Source organism: Helicoverpa armigera, chromosome 20, assembly GCF_030705265.1.
Source record: "Helicoverpa armigera isolate CAAS_96S chromosome 20, ASM3070526v1, whole genome shotgun sequence".
NCBI classification, from domain to species: Eukaryota; Metazoa; Arthropoda; class Insecta; order Lepidoptera; family Noctuidae; genus Helicoverpa; species Helicoverpa armigera.
The window spans coordinates 6,558,695-6,574,101 of NC_087139.1; the positions used below are offsets into that span (position 1 = coordinate 6,558,695).

The window sequence follows — 15,407 nt, forward strand, 5'->3', positions numbered from 1 at the left end:
GGGGTTGTTCGTCCGTTGGGCCCATATCGGACCGAGATCAAGCCTGGTGCCTAGGACGTGTATAAAAACAATGGTTAACTAGACTGGAAAGGACAGTGAAGCTTCAAATAATTACTAGTTACCTTTTTTATAATTATAATAAATAGGTAAACCTGAAGGAAAAACCGTGTTAGAATTTTGGCATGAAGCCATCAATTTTGACAAAAAATATTGATTGATTTGGATGTATGACCTGTGGAGTAGATTCATAGGAAATAGTGAGAGAAGTAGCAGTAAATGTATTTAACATGGGCTTCTTTCAACAATATAAGAATGCTTATGATGGCGTGCATGCCTGTAGTAATATTCTATCTTATATGGTTGGTCAACACATCAGAAGGAATTCGCAGTGAAGAGGGAACTCTACTGGATCTTGTGTGCTGGCCTGACGGCAACGCTATACCTGTGATTATAGCTTGTGGATCTGTTATTGCAGTAGTAATTGAGGTATCTTCCTGACTCTACTGTTGATCTGCCTATGACATCAAAGTATTCAAAGATTCTTTATGCAATAACCGCGTACAACCTGGATGGACGGTTATTTTAAACTGAAATTATGATTCGGCTATTTATTTTATTTTATTACTCAGTTATTTCAAGAACTTATTCGTGGTAAGTAGGCAAGTGTGTCTAGATGTAGGTATCTACACTTGTATGCAATCGACCATGGCTTGGGGAGTGGGCGGGTAGCATACATCAGATTTCGTTGTTAACCGTTAATCATACTTACGACTAAACACTCATTGATTTTGTGTTTTCCCAGTTGTATGGCTTGTACCAGTTATTCAAAGCTGGTTTACCTAAGAGAGAATATGACGTAACGAACGGCCTCTTCTACTATGTTTGGGCGCTCATAATAATGATCATCATTTTTCTTGCAATCATGTTTTACTCTGGACTTCAGTCGACTATAATACGAGGTTTCTTATTTGTATTTATTATAATTTATTTTGTAGATACCAATCAAGTCATTAACATAATAATAATGTGTTTACGAAAGTAACCCTGAAGTAAGTTTTGGTAAATGGTAGGTACCTACATCTGCCTACGTAGTACTTACCTATGAAGTTTTATCATATCACACAAATATTGTTGCAGCTAAGATAAAAGGTGGAATAACTAAGGCCATGCTCAGATATTCGAGCCATTTACCATCAAAGGTGGCTATAGATAGACTACAGACGAGGTTTCATTGTTGTGGCCGAGTCAATTTTCAGGAATGGTTCTACATCCCCTGGTATATGAACGGGGAGAATATCGATACTAAAACCTTGTGAGTATTGTATAATTCGTGTCTAGCAGAGGATTGGCAAAAATGTTAGGTATGTAGTTATAGCGTTTCTCTTATCCAACGTTCACGTTCCTGTTCAGGACCCCGTATTCTATACGTAGCTCCCGAGGATCTTGGGGCTTCGCGAACCTGAGTCATTACTCCGTTGTAATTTGCTCATCTAATTTTTACACCAGGGGCGAAGGGTAACGTTTCTCTGTCAGTTGGAGGCCCAAGAGAGTATAATATAACAGCAGCGATAAAGTGAACAAAATCAATGCATCTAGTTGACCATGGTACCTATCTGAATGATGTTCAATTTTTAACAGCTCAAACCACAAGTTCGTGTCAGACAACGTCCCGTACAGCTGCTGCTCAACAGAAGAACTGTACCCTTGCATTCACCACGGCGTGACGCAAATGGGCACTATTTACAAGTATAATCCTTCGGTTAGTTTACCAAGATATTTCGATTTGCTATCGAGGCCTTCCATTGCAACTTTGAACCTTGTCAGGGGCCTCAGCCTCAGACCTAGCTGGTAAGCTGAACCTGCTTACTGGCAATGTTAGACATGTAAGTGGTTTAAATCGCCTCTAATTCGATACTTATTGCGGACTATTCCAACGCTATGAGTTGAATATGACTGCGACTGTTATGTATGACATTCAAGCTCTGCCTATTACAATAAATATATACCTATACGTACTTACCATATCGCTTACATTTCCAGACACAAATAACAATATGGGAGGCCGGATGTGAAGAAAAGCTGATCAGCGAAATGATGTTGGTGTCGTGGCGGTTCAATGCCGTGATGGCACTCATTATAATAGCAATGGTATGTTAATGTAACGTAATATTGTGATTTATTCATGAAGCCATTCAGAACCTTAGTAATCTACGATTTACGTAGGTATATTTTATGAAAGTGCCGGAAGTTTGTTTAGGTACACCGGTTAGTCGAAACTAGTTAACCAAATAGTTCCTACAGTAAATGTTTTTTATTCAGATAATACAAGTTATAGCAGTGAGATATCTCCATACAGCATATAGGAGTGGGTTGCATGTTGGCAACCAAATAGTTTGCAAAGCCTACCTCCTTCGCTCCCTAACCGATACGGAGCCACTGAAAAGCCCTGTTCGGAAGAAAGTCTTTAAAAAGAAGAAGTTTCGACAAGCCCGGACGCTTCATTGGGTTTCTGTCTCATACAGACGTGGCAAGAAACGATACTTGACCTCATCTGGCTCGGATGTCAACAGTTCCGATGAGCTTCTGAAGCCAATTTATGAATGAGTAGAACAACAGATTTTAATTACAGTACAGATTTTAATTAGAGCGAATATCTTAGCACAGTTTCCATGGATATGGAATCTAGAAGGCAAATTGAAGGAGCAAAGAAGGAAACGTAATTTGAAAATTGCCTAAATATGATCAGAGTTTTTGTAAGTTACATATTAGAAGCTACTGCATGAAACCAGCCTCATGCATTAAACTTGGTATCAACATGTATTTGAAGCAATTAAGCGTAATAATAAGAAGTTATCATTGAATTATGTTTTTTTTATTGGTAATCACGGACGCAGTAATTAGTGTAGTTAAGTATCTAGTTCAATCTAATTATGAGCTTCATTTTCACATACAGACGATGGCCAAAAAACGTTACATATAAATGTAATAGTGTTACTTTTTGTCCATAAACGATCTTATCTTGTGGGGCTCGGCAATGTCTTCGAGGCGGTGCAAGTTGTCCCACCAGTACAGCAGCAGGTGGTGGTATATCAGCCTGAACCATGGTGTTACGGGATCCTTCAGGTGTTCCATGAAACTATTAAAACCAATTTGCACTCTTTAATTTCCAGGCTATATTACTATAGCAGGCAGCATCTCTAAGTACTTTTTTTTTTTGGCGACGTAAAATCATCAAATGACCCCTCCCGCTGTGGGTTAGCAGCGGTGAGGGAGTGTCAGACTCTTACTGACTAAAATCGTCGTGTTCCGTCATAGGCCTTTTATGTACCAGGGCCGCGGTATCTCTTTCGAACAACCCGCAGCCCCGGCAGGCCTTGGCCCTGCTGGGCCCCGCTGGGGTTGCTGACATCTCTTTGAGGAGCGCGTGGAACAACGCGCGCCGTCGACACGGGTCTGTCGTCTAGAAAGACAGAGGGACGATGAGCCACCCGAACTCACCGCCCACAGACCCACGCCTACGGTGGCCGGGAGTCATCTCGCGACACCCGGCGCCCATGGTGTCTACCTGGTCCAGCGCGGCGGCCGGGATGAGAGGTGCGAACTCTCTGGCGTTCCGCCTCCTCCTTCTCGAGCATGACCGCTTCGCAGAAGGAGGCGACGGCATCCCATTCCCTCTCGCCCCGGACCATGGCCTGAACCAGGGCCGGACGCGAGAGGTCGCCGCCGCCCAAAGCCTCGACGAGGACCCGGCGGTGCCCTTCCCATGCGGGGCACACCTGGACTGTGTGGTCCACCGTGTCCTCGGGGCTGTCCGCACAATGGTGACACCCGGGCGCCTCCTCACGACCGATGCGGTGCAGGTACCTCCCGAAACAACCGTGTCCGGTGAGGACCTGCGTCATGCGGTACGTGAGGGCGCCGTGACTCCTCCCGAGCCACTCCTCAAAGAGGGGACTTACCGCCACGATGGTGGCGTGCCCTAGCATCTCTAAGTACTGGTTCTAAAATTCCACAAATAAATGGAATTATGATTAGAAATAATGTTTAAGTTCACATACATACCTGTCGATCTTATTTCTAGGTATGTATTTGACGTCATCAATCTCATTAGGGTTGGGTTTCACTTGCGCATCACTTCTCAGGATGAGCACATGGTCCAGCTCGTATTCTCCCCATTTACCGTCTCCATAGTCCGCGTAAAGGAAACGGGATATGAAAGTGAAGTCTTCACGACGCAACTGTAAATAAGAGAAAGACGGTGACGACTAGGTTACCTATAAATAACAAAAATCTTAATCTTATCCTTATTCAAATCTTTGGAGGAATGTTGCCAACTCCTTGGTCTAAAAGTCTCAAACATTGGAAATCCGGGGTCTGCATACCGCCATGCGAGGTCGAGTTTTTCAAAAGTGGTTCATCTACTGAGAATAGGGATATTATAAATTGCATATCAAATAAATAATTGCCTATCAATAAATACTCATCATTTATATTCTTTTTTACATCAAATAACTTACTTCACTACAAATAAACTAAATGTCTAACAAAACTCAAACTGCAGATAATTCAAAATTATACATCAATATGACATTACTTTTTTCTTATAATGCAATACAGTTAAATTTATTCTTGTACAAAAATACTACATGCAAGCATTAAATACTGACTGCACAGCAAATTTTCCATATTTCATAGCAAAATAACTATCCCAGTCGCATATTAACCAGTAAGTACAAAAAAACCTGTTCATCATATTTGTCTTAATTTTCAAGAAGCCATGCTCGGCAAATTTTATGATTATTATAACAAAAAAATCCTGTCACATTGCATTATTTCTAAAAGCAGAACAAATTAACTGAAAAATTGAAGCTAGTAACGAAAACGAATCGCTGCAAAACCGACTCCACGTAGTCTTGTCTGCCCTACCCCTAGAGTGCAATTCAAAACCGCGTAGGCGCGGAGGGGCGAGGCGGCCTGCGAGCTGAGGCGCAGGTAGTTTTAACGCTCGCCGACGCGGCTGAAGCTGGCCGGCAGAGCCGGCCAGTAAGCCGAAGCTGTGGTGGTGAGCGTGAAAACCATCTGCGACGATAAGCTCGCATGGGACCGCCGGAGCCACGAAGCACCGGAGCCGTGACAGAAGACATGCTGCCATGCATTGCTGCATGTTGCATGCTTACTTCCATGTTGCATGCCTGCTTACATGCTGCATGCCTGCTTGCATGCTTCAGGCTTGTTTGCATGCTTCTTACAGGAAAATAAAAATTCCAAAACTATGCCAAAAGATGATTCTGACTATAAACATTCTGAAATATGATAGTTCTGTCTTTTAATGACTACTTATATGAAGTGCATGCCAAAAGGAAGTACTGACAATGACTAAAAAGTGCCTATTGGGCAAACAAGGAAGCATGGACGCTTATTAATAATTCAATATATTACAATTTTGTATTTAATTTTATATTTTTTTGCTGATCTCATTATGTGGTAATTAATAAATAATAAGATGACTGTGACTAATAAAATGCTGTTTTATTCAGAAAAACTGCTGTAAATAATATAAAAATAGAAGCTATATTTAAAACAAAAAGAGTTAACATGTATAATGTGCATTAAGATTGTTAGCTGTGCATTGATGAAAAAGGTTTTGCTTTAGGAAAAATCGCTGTACGCTGCGAAAATAAATTGTAGTGTGTTTAGTAATATTTTGAGTTGAATATTTTGCTGTGCAATCAGTAATTTTGATGGGAATTCGGAATCTTATTGCATAGAAAAAGGATATTTTTTGATTTGCGTTTAAATACTACCCCTGAGAATATAGAGCGTTAACACCTTATTACCTGGTCTTTTGGAATCCCCAGTTCCTCGTTAAGTCTGCGAATAGCAGCAGTTGTGACGTCTTCCGGTATACCATCAATAAACAATGGATGACTACAGCATGTGTTAGTGAAAGCACTGGGATAAGTTACCTGAAAAAACATTATATTAAAAAACTCTGTAACTTCTCATGAAGTTTATTTGTAGGCGATGTTTAGGTTTGCCTCTAAGCTGTAAATAGGTAGACTAAATAGACTATCTACGTTACTTTTTCAGCGGCTCTTTTCTGCACAAGTAGTTCCCCCGCGGAGTTGAACATTAGCACACTGAAGGCTCTATGCAGGAGCAGCTTGCCGTCCGCATTCACTCTGTGGCAATCCCTCTTGGTAGCAGTTCCGATGAAGTTGTCCCTCTCGTCCACGAGCAAACATATGTCGCTGTCCAACGATGCACTCTAAAAACGATTCATTTTCTCAAAGATCAAACATTCAATGGGCACTGTAGTATCAAGTCCTGGTCAGGATAAAAGAGCCTTCGTACCTGTCTATCCGCTATCTCTTTAGTGTTCGTGGATTGGTTCATAGCAGATGTGAAATGAAAAAACTTGCTGTTCACGTTTGAATTATAGGCCAGTAATCCACCACTGTTAGATGTTCTTACACGTCGACCCAACATTGTAACAAACAGTACCTAACTGAGTAAAATGACGAAAAATTTGTGGAAAGTCATTATTTTTATGATATTTATGTACCTACAAAAATATTGCTGCCCATGTGAATAAGATTATGCAAATTGTGGGTTAATGTAGCTATTTGTTAAGATATGGTAACGTTGTTTTTTTACCTTCGGCATTTATTAAACTTACGACATTGTAAATATGATAATAGCTGTGCTTTGAGTAGAATTAACGAATCTTATTCCCTAAATTGTTTAGTGCCCCATAGCTTGGATGTCGATCAGACCCTAATAGGCTACTTGCATAGGTACTTCTTGAAAGCCCGCGGTGTTCATTCGCACATGTCTGAGGAATTCGTTATCTAAAACCACTCGGTCCGCGCATCTGTAAATCCTCCATTATAGTCAATAATTTATATTATATTTATATTCATATTTTCCGTATACCTACCTGCTTATGTGATCAATTTTAGGCGATCACTCGAGTAGGTAAGGCAGATGTGGTGTACGATGCGTGTTTGGTCAACTGACTTATTAGGTTCACACACTTCATTCCTAATAAGGGCCCGTTCCCACAGACCGGCTCGGAGAGGAGAGCAAATTCTTAACACGTTGATAACAGAGTTCCTACTTTGACCTTCTGACTGAAGTTAATAACTCCGAAGTGGCAAGGGTCGTTTCAGTCAAGTTATTGACTTGACTGAAGCGACGCGCGGACAGCTTGCGGTGTGGAACATTCGGCGACCCACTTTCGAGCGATAATTTCAAATTATCGATCATTTCATATAGTCAGCAAATCTATGATATAGCTTCGACACATATCTTCTATTACTCTATCTTAAATTATATTTTTAGTTACCCTAAGTTTTGATCTCATGATGTTTAGTTTAGTTATTAGTTAACAAGTTTAATTTTAGTTTTACTTTAATTTTAATAAGAAGTGTTTTGTTTTGTAAAATTTTATAGTTTAAATTCTATCGTTATTTAGCGTATGTTGGTTAACCTGTAATTGGCGACTGTGTAAGTCCCAGTAATAATTGAAATTGTACTCTTAGATTTATTTACACAGAAGCTGTTGGTAAACCCTTTAATAAATAAAAATAAATAAATAAGACACATATGTATCTACACAAAAATATTTCGGGTATTGTACTGTACCTACATGCTCAGGCAAAAGCCAGACCGAACAATTTATCTCATAACGATTTAGATAAAGGTCAAAATTGACTACAATAAAACACTCGAACTCCCATAATAAATATTATTTATTCTTGCATTTAATAGAAATTGTACAAGGCATCAAATGCTTACAGCTTTAGTGGGCTCATTCTTAAAATAATCTTTAATCTTTTTGAAAGCACCCATCATCGAATATGTACAGCATTATAATATCATGAAACACAAAATTATAGAAATTTTAATGAAGGTTTTATTTAACTACCTTACCATAGTAAAAGCATAGTGTAACTTGATGCCCAAGAGGTAGTTACGAGACAAACTAAACAATTAAATAATCATAATCGATAAACTACAATCTACTAAATAATAAACATATTCATTGTCTTGTGGTTTAAATTAAACAAATAATTGATATTGCCTATAACTACTAGAAGGCGATGTTAAGCTATTTATTTTTTATCACTCATAAACTTCTGTATCTTGTCAGGTTCTGCCAATTCCTTGAGACGATGAAGGTTGTCCCACCATAGCTTGAGTCGGTGTCGGCGAATCATGTTGAACCATGGCGTTAGTGGACCTTCCAGAGTTGGGATAAACCTGTACAAATAATAAATTTATTTATTTATACACACAATAAGGCTCTTATATTACACTGGTTAAAAATCTCTTTACGGTACGGTTGCTGAGCGGCAATTCCTAATATTTAGCACCTTTCTTGTGCTTCTTAAGTAGCCCTAGTGGGCCTTGGCATACAAAATATGTTTATTATTGGAATTAATGAAATTTAATTACAAAAAAAAAACTTGCTTAAGATAAATGTACTTACGCATTAAATTCAGCTTTAGGTACGAAGCAATACTCAGATATCTCGTTGGAGTTCGGCTTGACCTTGACGTCTGCTTGGAAGAATAGGATGTGGTCGATCTCGTGCTCTCCCCACACGCCGTCGCCGGGGTCGTGGTAGTGCACGCGCGTCATGAACGTGAACAACTCTGGGTCCATCTGAGAGACAACAACATATTTTTTTAAAACTTCGGAGTACATATAAGTATATAAGACAAAAGCGTGGCTTATACGAGGGCTGTCACACGTATATAAACGAGAGATATCCGCGAGTCAAAGTAGCTGTGAGCCGACACGTAACGGATCTGATGGTAACGCCCGAATACGCATAGCTATTTAGTGACAGGCTTTCACTGCATGGAATGTGTCGCGCGTCAAAATACGCTCATGTGAAAGCGCTCTTAAAAAGGCTGATGACTAAAAAATTACAAAATTAACAGTTTGTCTGTGGGGTTCAAGGTTCATATTCATCATGGTAAAACATTTTACATGCTCCAAGATTCTTTATACATTACCTGGTCTAAAGGAATTCCTAACTCCAAATTGAGCCTGCGTCTAGCTGCTGTGACAACATCTTCGGCTTTCTCATCTATGTATAGCGGGTGACTGCAACACGCGTTTGTGTAGTAGTCTGGGTATGTTACCTGGAACATTTAACAACTAAGTTATTAATTTATTATGACATATAAGAACAATGAATGAAAATCATTGTTAATGTTGTGGCTTAATTTTAAATTATATAATATCACAAAATAATTAACCAACTTCCTCAAGATAAAAGAAATTCCACCTGTATTTTAATAAGTGTTATGTTTGCACCTCCTTTGTGATTTGTTTTGTTAGATGTCAAGAATAATATTTTGTAATGTTGGTATTCGAAATAAAACAGTTTTGCTTTCTGATCTCGACCACGTTGTATCTTTTATTGGCGACTGCGGAAAATAAGTTAGATTTCGGTGAAAATGACGGCAAATATAACGAATATAGTGTTTCCCGGGCAGTTTAACCCAAAAACTGATAAGTGGTGTGATTATAAAGAACAGTTATTGTGCGCGCTGGATGCGGCGGGTTACGACAAACATAACCTAGACAAAGGACGATCGCTGTTTCTTTCTCAGTGCGGAAAAGAAACTTTTGCGTTAATTGCATCACTTCTTGTTCCAAAACGTCCAACAGAAGTGCCGTTGGCGGACATTTTTACGGTTTTGGATCAGTTTTATGAACCCGAGGTTAACGAAATTTTGCAAGCGGGAAAATTTTATAAACGTCAACAAGTGCAAGGTGAAAGCGTGCAAGACTTTGTGGCGGCTATAAGTCTGCTTGGTGCAAAGTGCAATTTCATAGACTTAAAACGCCAGTTGAGAGACCGACTAGTACTGGGGGTGCGGGACGATCGCTTGCGACGCGACTTATTGAAAAGAAAGACTTGACCTACGAGGTCGCGTTACAAATGTGTCTGGACTATCAAGTGACGTTCCCTGATTTGTACCCTGCGTGTGTGGCTAGTGAGTCTAAGCAAACTCCGTCTAGTGTCACAGAGGCTGAGCCGATGGATATTGGTATTGTTAAATCGAACGAGTGTCGGCGGTGCGTACGTGCACACCGGCCGGGGGAGCGCTGTCCGTTTGTTAAGGCGAAATGTTTCTACTGCAAGAAGTTTGGGCACATTGCGGCGGCCTGCTCCAAGAAGCCAGGTCGGGAACACCAGGTCGACGATATGAGAGAAGCCAACGCGAGTAACACTTCGATTGAGAAGATGATGGGCGTATATGTCTGTGTAGAAAATTACTCACCACCTATTACCACAGACGTTATGATAGACGGCGTTCAAATATCTATGGAAGTGGACTCGGGTGCATCTCGGACCATTATGTCGGAAGCGACATACAAGAGGCTTTGGTCGACGCCCCCTCCCCTCCGGGCTACCAATCTAAAGCTTGTGACATGGACTCAAGACCCTTTGAAAGTATTAGGGCTAGCAGATGTGCGTGTTGTGCTAGCTAATAAGGAAGCACAATGTGAACTGGTTGTGGTATCCGGGAATGGACCAAATCTGCTGGGAAGGAACTGGTTCCATGCACTAGGCCTTCAGGTATCAGGTTTGTGCTGGACTGAAGAGGAGATAGAACCATACAGAAGAGACTTTCCTGAACTATTTAGAGAAGGCCTTGGCGAGTACAAAGGTCCTGAGGTAAAACTTCACGTACGGCGCGAAGCTACGCCCCGTTTCTTAAAGGCTCGCGTTGTGCCCTACCCGCTTAGAGAAAAAGTAATTAGACAATTGAACGAGATGGTGAAGGCGGGTGTACTGACACCTGTTCGTTATTCTGAGTGGGCGACGCCAATCACGCCGGTAATAAAACAGGACACAACAATACGTATATGTGGCGATTATCGTGCCACGGTGAACGCCGCTATAGATACAGACATCTATCCGCTACCGACGTCTGTGGAAGCGTTTGTAAGACTTAGTGGCGGCAGAATATTTAGTAAGCTGGACTTGAAAAACGCGTACACACAATTGAAGGTAGACGACGAGACAGCGATGATGCTCACGCTGAACACTCCGATCGGCCTAATGAAAGTGAATCGCTTGCCATTTGGTGTGAGCGCGGCGCCAGCAATTTTTCAACGCCTAATGTCAACAGCGTTAGCGGGTATGGATGGAGTGGCGTGTCTGTTAGATGACATTGCTGTCACTGGAGCCACGATGGATGAACACAACCGGAGACTTAGAGAAGTGCTGAACAAGCTGCAACAGATGGGACTCCGCCTGAACGTAAGGAAATGTGTGTTCGCTGCGAACAGCATTACATTCCTGGGACACATGATTGATGCAGAAGGACTTCACCCAGCACCAGCGAAAGTCAAAGAGATTCAAGAAAAGTCAGCCCCAACGAACAGAGAGACCTTACGTGCCTTCCTGGGCTTATATAATTTCTATGAAAAGTTCTTGCCTGACAAGAGCACGGTGTTGGAACCACTATATCGACTTTTAGAATCAAAAAGACCTTGGAGGTGGGGTGAGAAGGAACAAGAAGCATTTGTGGAGGCGAAGCGATTACTCTCTTCAGAGCGAACATTGGTAGGCTATGATTTGCAAAAAGAACTACTTCTCATTTGTGATTCATCGGAATATGGTCTCGGAGCGATTATTGCTCACGTCATGGACGACGGCTCTGAGAGGCCGGTGATGATGGCCTCACGGACACTTCAGCCGCATGAGAGACGATATGGGCAGATTGATAAAGAGGCCCTTGCCATTATATTTGGAGTGACTAAGTTTCACGAATTCTTGGCGGGTCGCAGATTTTCTATTGTGACAGATCATAAGCCGTTGGTGGGTTTATTTAACCCTGCGAAACCAATTCCAGACCAGATTTCACCGAGAATGTTGCGCTGGTCATTGAAACTGTCCAGTTATAATTACAGCATTAAATACAGGCCTGGTAAATTAATCGGCAACGCGGACGCATTGAGCAGGTGGACTGCTCCGGACACGTCGAGCGTGCAGGAGGAGGTGCTGCGCGACGTGCTGCTGCTGGAGGAGCAGCCGAGTGGCTGGGAGCTGGATGCTAGTAAGATAGCCGCGGAGACCAATAGAGATTTAGTATTACAAAAAGTAATGTTTCATGTATTGCACGGATGGCCGCGAAGGAACATGGACCCGAGCCTACAAGCTTATTGGACACGGAGAGAGGCTCTTTCACATAATAAAGGTTGTTTATTGTGGAGCAACAGAGTCATAATACCTACGTCCTTACAGGACAAAGTGTTAAAGTTGTTACATGACCCTCATGCGGGCATTGTCCAAACAAAAGCGTATGCAAGAGGTTACGTGTGGTGGGTCGACATGGATCGGCAGATTGAGAGAGTGGTGGCCAACTGTCAGCAATGTCAGCTTGTAAGAAATAACCCACCAAAAGATCCGCAGACATGGATAGTTCCAGAGAAGCCGTGGAGCCGTGTGCATGTGGATTTCGCGGGGCCCTTTCAAGGAAAAACTTTTTTAGTACTAGTAGACAGCTACAGCAAATGGTTTGAGGCTGAAATCGTACCAGGAATGAATAGTAGTACGGTGATAGCTGTTCTAAGAAAAATTTTCTCATCACAAGGGCTGCCCGAAGTTTTGGTGTCTGATAATGGACGTGCATTCACCTCGGATGAATTTAATAATTTTCTGAAAAGGAATGGTATTAAACATTTGTATTCACCGCCCTATCACCCAGAGACTAACGGGCAAATTGAACGCACGATTCAAACATTTAAAAATAAAATGAAGAAGTTAGGGAATTTGGACATGCAGTGGCAAGAGAGACTGTGCAAAGTTTTATATTATTTACGGACGTTACCAAATAGTTCCACGAACAAGACACCTGCCGAGCTACTGAATGGGCGAAGATACAGGACGGCCGTGTCGAGCCTACATCCCGACTCGATGCCGAGCCGCACCGAGCAGCAACTGGAGGCGGCGGCGCAGCGCACGCCGACGCGGACTTTTACGCTGCTGCAGCCCGTGCTAATACGCATGTACGGGCCCGGGAACAAGTGGTGCCGGGCCACCGTGGAGACGGTAGAGGGTCCGACCACTTATTTGGTAAGGACGGAAGATGGCGAGCTGCATCGGCGACATGCAGATCAAATACTGGCCAGATCGCAAGACACGTCTGATAAGGGTTCACCTGTCATTGACAGCCAGCCAGGCAACGAGACGGATTCTGAACTATCACAGGATCCGCCGATTGTGATTCCACCGCCCGAATTATGGCCGGATGTTGTAGGAATTCCTAATGATTAAGTTAATTTATGTTAGAAGTAGATTTTATTTGTAATTGAATTAATTAGTCTTTACCAATCATTATGAGGGAAAGGTATGTTATGTTTGCACCTCCTTTGTGATTTGTTTTGTTAGATGTCAAGAATAATATTTTGTAATGTTGGTATTCGAAATAAAACAGTTTTGCTTTCTGATCTCGACCACGTTGTATCTTTTAATAAGTATATAACTCACTTTTTGGCTGGACCTTCTCTGCATGAGCATATCTCCTCTCTTGTTGAAGAGAAACACACTGAAGGCACGGTGGAGCAGTACTTCACCATCATCTCCTACTTTATGGCATTCTCTTTTGGTGGCTGTTCCCACGAAGTTGTCCTTCTCATCAACTAACAGACATATGTCTTTATCGAGAGCCTCCAACTGTAAATTAAATTGTTCAATTATGAAAATGTTTATTACTCTTTCACACAAAAGGCAAAACTGTTAAAATAAAACATAAATGAATCTACTTGCAAGTAGATTCATTTATTTTTACTAAGTAACAAAAAGTTTACTTTGTTTTCAATAACTAATGAAGTATCACAAAATGTATTATAGAACAGAATCTACATAACTATACAATTACGTATCAAGCAAAGAACACAATATTGCAACAGATTAAACAATTAATATTACAAATTAGTTTCCAAGATTATTTAAATTAAGACTCACCTGTACTGGGTCAACGCTATCTTTTTCTTCAGTCTGTGGTTTCAGCGGTTCAGAGGCTAGAAACCTCTTTTCCACTCTCACCGTGTTCCATAAGGATCTTGTAAGTCTCCGAACAAGCATCTTGTAGAGCCCAACAAAGAATGATCATTAGAAAAGTTCATTTGAATTTGACACAGCATTTTTATGCTAATTCTAAAGATTGTATCTTTCAATACAATAGTCATGTATTGTCACTATTTTTATTACAGGGTAACTTTTTTACATATGAATTGAGACATATTACTCAGTGTATGAAGAGCGGAAGGCACATCCTTCATTTTTATTCCAAATAAACTTCAGGTACAAAGTTCATAAGAATATCTTGAACACCAAAAAGGTTTTGCAAGGTAGGCTAATGATGATAAATGCTGCTAATGTGATATAACATAAGATTTATATTGTTATCATTGAATATTAAATATTATCAACAGTGTTTATACCAACATCTGCTTGAATCCTTTCTTAAAAAAAAATACCTTTGACAAACACTCTATAAGTCCCTTTTCAAGAAAATTAAGGAATAAACAAGATAAATAACTTGATTTTGGATATCGTTATGGAATCATGGCAATGACCCCCATAATGGAGTATTCATTTGCTTACATTGAGAGAATTATGAAATGATTTTGAAATGTTTTTTTTTAGGACGACTTCTGGGTAAGCTTCATTAGACTTTTACAATAAAGTTTAATAAAATAACTGGTAGTTATGCACAGACCGACTGAACTACGAATAAGAACTGTTGAAGTAAATTGGTGTTAAAGTTGTGTGGTTCAATTTGATTTACAGAATACAGATATAGGTACAGTACCTTAACACGTATATAGCCACGTCTAAAATATTATCCCAATGCTGCGCATTTAAACTATAATAAGATATTATGTTGCGAAATCAAGTTGTTATTCGTTTTTCCAATCAAAATGTCTCCGGCTGCAGCAGATGCAGACGAACGCAGTTTGACATTGATAAATGTCAGCGTCATTTGACAACTCAACAAACTAATGGCACTGTCACTGATGACAGTTATAAACAAGTTTGTCCAAAAAAATAGTTCGGAATCGGAGTTTAGTCTTGATTAAATCCAAGTTTCGTCTCTAGACTAGAATTTACACATTACGTATAAAATAATGCCAGAATTTCAAAAATTAAACAGAATGCAAATAATGTTGTTGCCTAAATTAGTTATTATACATTGAGACATCATTTTCATTACCCAGTTAAGTAATACTTAGTTCAAAGCAAATTAAAACTGGAATACTTGGGATACTTTCACGGAACTTCTCATTGGGAAGCTATAACGCGGAGCAAGATCTATTAATAACTTAATTATGCTTTCCCTGTGTTTTGAACCTACAGGAAGGGTGCGTCG

At 40.6% G+C, this 15,407-nt stretch overlaps 3 protein-coding genes across 3 annotated transcripts; 1 reads left to right on the forward strand and 2 right to left on the reverse strand.

The window, feature by feature from the left end:
• The first annotated feature begins 237 nt into the window (after positions 1-237).
• LOC110373430 (RDS/peripherin-like protein xRDS35) lies at positions 238-2,752 on the forward strand. The gene is made up of 6 exons (XM_021330699.3): positions 238-486; positions 803-959; positions 1,138-1,312; positions 1,639-1,759; positions 2,041-2,148; positions 2,320-2,752. Exons 1-6 carry the CDS (start codon positions 277-279, stop codon positions 2,602-2,604), a joined length of 1,056 nt encoding a protein of 351 aa, XP_021186374.1. The 5' UTR covers positions 238-276; the 3' UTR covers positions 2,605-2,752.
• A 120-nt stretch (positions 2,753-2,872) lies between these two features.
• Positions 2,873-6,700, reverse strand: LOC110373428 (isopentenyl-diphosphate Delta-isomerase 1). Its single transcript, XM_021330698.3, has 5 exons — positions 6,355-6,700; positions 6,083-6,268; positions 5,838-5,966; positions 4,063-4,238; positions 2,873-3,136 (listed from the first exon to the last, which is right to left on the reverse strand). Exons 1-5 carry the CDS (start codon positions 6,487-6,489, stop codon positions 2,992-2,994), a joined length of 771 nt encoding a protein of 256 aa, XP_021186373.3. The 5' UTR covers positions 6,490-6,700; the 3' UTR covers positions 2,873-2,991.
• Positions 6,701-7,736: 1,036 nt separating this feature from the next.
• LOC110373427 (isopentenyl-diphosphate Delta-isomerase 1) lies at positions 7,737-15,005 on the reverse strand. The gene is made up of 6 exons (XM_021330697.3): positions 14,850-15,005; positions 14,000-14,119; positions 13,523-13,708; positions 9,027-9,155; positions 8,495-8,670; positions 7,737-8,265 (listed from the first exon to the last, which is right to left on the reverse strand). Exons 2-6 carry the CDS (start codon positions 14,117-14,119, stop codon positions 8,118-8,120), a joined length of 759 nt encoding a protein of 252 aa, XP_021186372.2. The 5' UTR covers positions 14,850-15,005; the 3' UTR covers positions 7,737-8,117.
• Between the last annotated feature and the right edge of the window lie 402 nt (positions 15,006-15,407).

Coding starts and splice junctions, on each gene's coding strand:
- LOC110373430 (XM_021330699.3), top strand. CDS start 277: ATGTATTTAACATGGGCTTCTTTCAACAATATAAGAATGCTTATGATG. Junction 487..802: donor TTATTGCAGTAGTAATTGAG/GTATCTTCCTGA, acceptor GTGTTTTCCCAG/TTGTATGGCTTGTACCAGTT. Junction 960..1,137: donor TCAGTCGACTATAATACGAG/GTTTCTTATTTG, acceptor ATATTGTTGCAG/CTAAGATAAAAGGTGGAATA.
- LOC110373428 (XM_021330698.3), bottom strand. CDS start 6,489: ATGTTGGGTCGACGTGTAAGAACATCTAACAGTGGTGGATTACTGGCC. Junction 6,269..6,354: donor AAGAGATAGCGGATAGACAG/GTACGAAGGCTC, acceptor AATCGTTTTTAG/AGTGCATCGTTGGACAGCGA. Junction 3,137..4,062: donor CCTAGAAATAAGATCGACAG/GTATGTATGTGA, acceptor TGGTTTTAATAG/TTTCATGGAACACCTGAAGG.
- LOC110373427 (XM_021330697.3), bottom strand. CDS start 14,119: ATGCTTGTTCGGAGACTTACAAGATCCTTATGGAACACGGTGAGAGTG. Junction 13,709..13,999: donor ATAGCGTTGACCCAGTACAG/GTGAGTCTTAAT, acceptor TTTAATTTACAG/TTGGAGGCTCTCGATAAAGA. Junction 8,266..8,494: donor CCTAAAGCTGAATTTAATGC/GTAAGTACATTT, acceptor TTATTTGTACAG/GTTTATCCCAACTCTGGAAG.